This window comes from Megascapheus bottae, chromosome 21 (assembly GCF_031878675.1).
Source record: "Megascapheus bottae isolate mThoBot1 chromosome 21, mThoBot2.hap1, whole genome shotgun sequence".
Classification (NCBI taxonomy): domain Eukaryota; kingdom Metazoa; phylum Chordata; class Mammalia; order Rodentia; family Geomyidae; genus Megascapheus; species Megascapheus bottae.
This window is the reverse complement of record NC_143529.1, coordinates 24,582,081-24,589,048: the sequence shown is the minus strand read 5'-3', so window position 1 is coordinate 24,589,048 and position 6,968 is coordinate 24,582,081. Positions and strand designations below refer to the sequence as shown.

Sequence of the window (6,968 nt, the reverse complement as noted above, 5' to 3'; positions counted from 1 at the left end):
TACATAGAAAAAAAAAAGCTGGAAGTGGTGCTGAGGCTCAAGTGGTAGAGCTCTAGCCTTGAGAAAGTCCAAGGACAGTGCTCAGGCCCTGAGCTCAAGCCCAGGCCTGGCAAAATAAATAAATAAATAAATAAATGGTGTCTCTTAAAAAAAAAAAAAAAGATTGTGTCTTCTACCTTCACAATTCTGTGTTTTATTTATTCATTCATTCATTTGCTTATTTGTCTACTCATTTATTCATTCGTTCATGCATAGATGGGATTTCCCTGGGATGCCCAGACTGGTCTTGCACTCTTGAGCTCAAGTGATTCTCCTGTCTCAGCCTCCCAAATATCTGGACCACAAGTGTCCATACCCAGGCACAGCTGGGTGCTTCTAATATCTACCACTGAAGCAATACTGTTGTGAGACCCCCATGTGTGCACATTGCCACCGCTACCCCAGTATGACCCAAACCCCTCTTGAAAAGCTGAGGGAAATACATAATGTTCTTAAGACTCAAGGAGAGACACAGGAAGGCCTTCCATCATGATTGTCAGGTGCACAAAGGTGTTCCCCAAACTCAGAAGAGTACCGATGTTGAGGATCAAAAAAACAAACAATGATTAATGACCTCTTCATGAGTACTAGGGGTCCTTTTATTTTATATCATCCAGAGGAAAGATGGAATAGGGGATGGCCTTTCATCTGAGCAGTCACTGCTCAAAGGGTTGACTGAATTCTGTGAGAAGAGAGTTTAAGTTTATCCAGCTGGCAGGTATACCAGAGCTGAGGCTTCTGGAACAAGGCCCCGGAAGGGAGGGGCCCAGCTCTCAGCTCTGTCTCTGCAGGAAGCGTAGCCCCACCTTCTTATTGGGAACCAGGACAATGCGGGCTACACTCTTCACCTCCCCAGTCTCGGGAGGCAGGATCACCTTGTATCGCTGTATCAGCTGTATCAGGAAAGAGCACAGGAGCAGTCTGTGGTAATCTTTCATTGCCCGCCTCTGCATCCTGCATCCCTGAACTTGCCTGCCTCTCCCACGGATTTCTCACCCTTCCCGATCCACCCATCTTTCCTCCTGCCCCACTCACCCTTGACAGCAACAGATGCATCTCCAGCTCTGCAATCCTGCGGCCCAGGCAGGACCGGATCCCATAGCCAAAGGGCACAGAGCCAAATGGATGCTTGACATTGGACACATTCGACTCCTGCTTCTTCAGCCAGCGGTGAGGCTGGAAGCTCTCGGGCTCGGAGAAGGCAGTGGGGTCTCGGGACACCACGTAGTGGCAGAACACAAACTGGGTCTACAGTGGAAGAAGGTGCAGCACAAATCCATTAGCACAGGGCTGCGGGCACTGCTGGCACTTGAGCTCCATAGCCCCAACTCACATTCTTGGGGAAGAGGAAGCCATCAATTTCAGTTTCCTTGTCCATGATGATCCGAGAGTTTGCGGGGACCACAGGGTAGAGGCTGCAGTGAAAAGAAAGCTGAGGGTCTACATCCAGCCCTGGGGGCACGGGTGGGGGGGCAGAGTGTCTTCTACTTTTCTCTCTTGTAGCTAGCTGGTCCGCTGGCCCCTCTTCACAACTCTCTTTTGTCCCTATCCCCAGCCCACAGGCAGTCCAGTCCCCATTCCTTGAATTATCCCCCCTACACACACACAAAGACCGGGGGCTTCAGGAATTTCACCCTACCGCAGGGTCTCCTTAATCACAGCTTTGAGCAAGGGCATGTGGGCAATGTCCTTGTGCTGGGGCACCTTCCCGACCGGCACCACCCCTGCCACCTCCTTGTGCAACTCCTCCTGGATCTCTGGATTCTTGGAAAGGTGGTACAACGCCCATGTCAGCGTGTTGGATGACTAGAAGACAGAAGGGGAAATGGAGTCAAGGAGGATTTCTAGGCAAGAGGCTGAGTGACAGGAAATTATGGGATTGGTGCTTGCAAAATATGGGGGAAATAAATCTGCCGCAGGTATGGTAGGAAAGAGGAGGGACCGGAGGGACCACCTTGAATCCATAGTGGGCCAGGGACTGGCACAACAGAGAATTGCACTTTTAGCAAGAGAGGAACACTAAGACTGGGATTCTTTTATAAGACAAAGTCAAAGCCCAACAAAATAAGTACCAGGAAATGGGAACTTGCAAGAGTATAGGGTCGGGCAAGGGGAGAGGGGTAGAAGAATGGAGGATGGAAAAGGGAGAATGCAGGCAAGAGTTCATCGCATATACCACAGAACTGAGAAATATAAGCCGCAGTGGCTCATGCCTGTAATCCTAGCTACTCAGGAGGCTGAGATCTGAGGGTCAGGGTTCAAAGCCAGCCAGGGCTACAAAGCCATGAGACTCTTATCTCCAATTAACCTCTAGAAAATGGGAAGTGGGGCTGTGGCTCAAGGGTAGGGAGGTAGCCTTGAGCTAAAGAGCTCAGAGACAGTGCCCAGGCCCACAGTTCAAGCCCCTTGAATCAAAAGGAAAAAAAAGAGAGAAAAGAATTGTGAAATATAAGGGAAGGGGTGAGTCAAAGGGGCATGAAGATGTTGAAGTGGTGACACAGATCAAAATGCATTGTACACATAAACTGCTTTGTTAAAAGGCAAAACATGGGCTGGGAGTTTGGCCTAGTGGTTAAAGTGCTTGCCTAGCATGCATGAAGACCTGGGTTCAATTCCTTGGCACCACATACATAGAAAAAAAAAAGCCGGAAGTGGTGCTGAGGCTCAAGTGGTAGAGCTCTAGCCTTGAGAAAGCCCAAGGACAGTGCTCAGGCCCTGAGCTCAAGCCCAGGACTGGTAAAAAAATAAAATAAAATAAAATAAAAGGCAAAACATTCAGCCTAAAATTAAGATAAAAAAGAGAAAGGGTGGTTGGGAGATGGTGGGTAAGAATGTTGAAAGGGGGTAACATTGATCAAGATGCACTGTATTCATCAACTACCTTGGTGGATGGTAATAATAATAATAATTATCTAAAATTGCAAAAAGAAAACAAAACCCAATAGAGATTGTAACACAAAGAAACCTCACACAACCAAAAAATAAAAAATAAAAAAAGTGGAGCCAGGGGGCCAGGAGTTTGACCTAGTGGTAGAGTGCTTGCCTAGCATGCACGAAGACCCGGGTTCGATTCCTTGGTACCACATACTTAGAAAAAGCCAGAAGTGGTGCTGAGGCTCAAGTGGTAGAGTTCTAGCCTTGAGAAAAATCCAAGGACAGTGCTTAGGCCCTGAGCAGCCCAAGACTGGCCAAAAAAAAAAAAAAAAAAGTGGAGCCAGGTACCAGAGGCTGAGATTTGAGGATCAAGGTTCAAAGCCGGCCCAAACAAGAAAGTCTATGAGACTCTTATGTATAATAAGCTACTCAGAAAAGATTGGAAGTGGCATTGTGACTCAAGTAGTAGAACACTAGCCTTGAGCACAAAAAGGCTCAGAGACAGAGCCCAGGCCCTAATTTCAAGCCCCAGGACTAGTAGAAAAAAAAAAAAAAAAAAAACAAAGGAAAAAAAAAAGGCTGGAAAGGGCCAGAAGTTTGACCTCGTGGTAGAGTGCTTGCTTAGCATGCACAAAGACCTGGATTCGATTCCTCAGTACCACATGCATAGAAAAAGCTGGAAGTGGTGCTGTGGCTCAAGTGGTAGAGCTCTAGCCTTGAGAAAGCCCAAGGACAGTGCTCAGGCCCTGAGTTCAAGCCCCACAACTGGCAAATAAATAAATAAAAGGCTGGAAAGTAGTGCTATCAAGATAGAAATTACTCCAGGACAAATTTCCAACTCTTAAATTTAGGCAAGAGAAAGTTGAGTCCCTAGTGGATGAATTATCCCCGCTCTGAGAGAGAGGGCAAGAGAGCCCTGGGAGTTAAAGGGACCATCCCTGCCTCCCGCAGCTACTGATAGAGAAGCAGCTATGGTAAGATCTGAAGGTCAGGATCAGGAGCAAAAAGCAATTGGTGCAGAACAGGAGCTAGAAGCCCTTGGTCTCTTCACCAGCACCCTCACACACCGTGTCGACTCCAGCAATTAGCAGCTCAGGCAGGCTGCCTAGGGCCTCCTGAGGATTGAGCAGTCCCTTGGTCAGCAGGAAGTGCAGGTAGCCAGACACCTGGACCCCATCTGGCCCTCTTGCCTGTAGTTCAGCCTCTACCTCCTGAACTTTCTCATCAATGAACTTCTTCCCTGCAGGGGTAATGAGGATGGAGGATGAGGTCAAGGTACTCTGAGAGCTGGTGGCAGGAGGGAGAAGGTCCTAGGCCAATTTCTAGGCTGGTTGGGATTCCTCACCAAAGGAGAAGATGGTATTCCAGCCATCCAGGTATCGTCTCCAGAAAGGCAGTAGGGTACGTGTCCACTTGGGAAGAAAGGTGGAATAGACTGAGTTCTGGAACATCATCCCAACCGATCTAATGAAATTTGCAGTGTCCTCAGGCATGGAGGGCTTCAGGCAGCCAACCCGTTTCTCGAACAGGATGTAGCAAATGGCTGGAGAGTACAGAGAACATGAGAGGAGGCAAAGCCAAGGCACACAGAATTCAAAGGCCTGGAGGAGGCAGAGCACAGCCTAGCCTTGACCTATTCCTGTCCTAGCCCTTCCCCGAGCAAGGGTACCTTCCAAGGCAAAGTGGTAGAAGAGATGAGCCATGTCAGGTACTTGTTCCCCAGAGGTACTCTCTGCCCGAATCTGGTCCAGTCGAACTATAAAGTCATCGATCACTTCATTTACAATATCTGTATAAAGCGCGGCCTCCGTTGGCTTCAGCAACCGCTGGTTCAGAGCCTGGCGCAGATGCCACCAGTTTTTTCCATTTCTGCACAGCATAAAGAGTGGCACTGTAAGCCTGAGAGAATGTGATTAAATTGTTTCTTCTCAGCCTACTCCCGCACTGCCTCCCACCGCAGCAGAAGGAACTCTTAGACTCCTAGTATTTAGAATTATACAATCATTGAGGCCACTGTTATTGTTTTGTTTGGTTGTTTTGGGCTTGAACTCTGGGCCTGAGCACTGTCTCTGAGCTTCTTTTTTGCTCAAAGCTAGAAGTCAGTGACATAACCAATTACAAATACTAGCATTGGAAATGGTTTATCTCCACTGATTCTATTTCAAATAGTGCACTCCATCCATCCTTTAATTTGTCACTGCTGTAGTCTTAACTTTCTTTTTTTTTTTTTTTTGCCAGTCCTGGGCTTCAGCTCAGGGCCTGAGCACTGTCCTTGGACTTTCTCAAGGTTAGAGCTCTACCACTTGAGCCTCAGCACCACTTCTGGCTTTTTCCTATGTATGTGGTACCGAGGAATCGAACCCGGGCCTCGGTTGGTTTTGAACAATGATCTTCAGATCTCAGCCTTTTGAGTAGCTAGAATTACAGGCATTATCCCCTGGTAGTTGACTGGTACATTCTTCTTCTTATTATTATTATTATTAATTTATTTTTATCAGTCATGGGCTTGAACTGAGGGCCTTGGTGCTATCTCTGAGCTTTTTTGCTCAAGGCTAGTGCTCTACCACTTTGAGACACAGTACCCCTTCTGGTTTTCTAGTGCCTAATTGGAGATCACAGTCTCATGGATTTTTTTCTGCCTGGGCTGGCTTTGTGCCACTATCCTTAGATCTCAGCCTCCTAAATAGCTAGGATTATAGATATGAGCCACTAGTGCCTGGCTGCTGGTACATGTTTTTTATTAAAGAATTTATTAACCTTGATTTTTACATCATATTTCAAATGACATGTTTAACAAACAAGTATTCAAGAAGGGAATCTCTATATACAATCACTGGCACTTAGTTTTTAGAACATCATCAAAATTCTGGTACATTTTTGAAACAATAAATAGAGCCCTCCTGAATAAGATGGTAATAATGCTTTCTCAACTACAAAAGGACATCTCTTCAACCATAATGTAAAGGTGCATCAGTGCAGACCTCAGGGACCCTTTGGAGATATTCTAATCCTAAAGCTCCTATTTTAAAAATCAGAAACATAAATCCAAGGAGTGAGGAATTGTTCCTTTCTCCCAAGTCATATAATATGGAAAACCTATGAATGGTCCTAGAGTTTCAGCCATCCCAACATCTGCCTGCTCGACTGAGCATCCAGCTCAGAGAATGCAGAAAGATCCCACTCTGCCCTGCATCTGACTTGAGTGCCCCATGCGCTATGGACCTGGTTCTCTGAGGCCCTGTTCCAGTCCCTTCAGACCCAGCTCACATGGTGAAGACCCCGTAGGCCAGGTCTTGAATGTCCCGGTGCTCCTTCCATAGATGCATGTAGTCCCTTATAGGATATTTATCTTCCTGCCGCATCACTTGCTCCATGAGGGAAGGACTGGCCACGTTCACAAAGAATTGAGACCCCAAATAGCTTATCCACATTGGACCGTATGTGGCCTTGTTCAGCACCTGTGGGAGACAGTCAAGGCTGAATAGCAGGCCCAGCTAGGTAGGCAGAAGAGGTGAAGTGAGGATACCTCAGAGGGCTACATCAGAGCAAGGGGGCTGTGTAAAAGAGCGTTGTGGGGGCTGGGAGTTTGGCCTAGTGGTTAAAGTGCTTGCCTAGCATGCATGAAGACCCGGGTTCGATTCCTGGGTACCACATACATAGAAAAAAGCCACAAGTGGTGCTGAGGCTCAAGTGGTAGAGCTCTAGCCTTGAGAAAGTCCAAGGACAGTGCTCAGGCCCTGAGCTCAAGCCCAGGACTGGCAAAAAAAAAAAAAAAAAGAATCTTGATCTCTGAGATAGAAAGCCTAAGATTCTGCTTTAGCATTTAAATCTACTGTAACATGTGAACTTCTGAGGGGATGAAAACAAATGCCTTGTTTTCAGTAAAGGAAAAGAAACTAAAAAAAAAAAAAATTCCAAGAAAAGCAAAAAAAAAAAAAAAACAACAAATGCTAGATGAGAAAGACAAGACCAAATGTGCAGTAAGCCACGCAGTGTGTGCTGTTGTTTTGAAGGCATTGGCTCAGTTATGTAACTCTCATTTATTTTATCTTAAG

At 46.6% G+C, this 6,968-nt stretch overlaps 1 protein-coding gene across 2 annotated transcripts in view; it reads right to left on the bottom strand.

The window, feature by feature from the left end:
* Nucleotides 1–605: 605 nt before the first annotated feature.
* Cyp27a1 (cytochrome P450 family 27 subfamily A member 1) overlaps nucleotides 606–6,968 on the bottom strand; it is a 32,461-nt gene continuing 26,098 nt past the window's right edge. For both annotated transcript variants that reach the window (XM_090354830.1, XM_090354831.1), the window contains exons 2-9: nucleotides 6,181–6,371; nucleotides 4,583–4,782; nucleotides 4,259–4,456; nucleotides 3,981–4,153; nucleotides 1,679–1,845; nucleotides 1,373–1,454; nucleotides 1,075–1,287; nucleotides 606–932 (exon numbers count right to left, since the gene is read on the bottom strand). In XM_090354830.1, coding sequence (XP_090210956.1) covers nucleotides 813–932; nucleotides 1,075–1,287; nucleotides 1,373–1,454; nucleotides 1,679–1,845; nucleotides 3,981–4,153; nucleotides 4,259–4,456; nucleotides 4,583–4,782; nucleotides 6,181–6,371 — 1,344 coding nt within the window. In that variant the 3' untranslated portion in view covers nucleotides 606–812. The remainder of the gene's footprint in view (nucleotides 933–1,074; nucleotides 1,288–1,372; nucleotides 1,455–1,678; nucleotides 1,846–3,980; nucleotides 4,154–4,258; nucleotides 4,457–4,582; nucleotides 4,783–6,180; nucleotides 6,372–6,968) is intronic.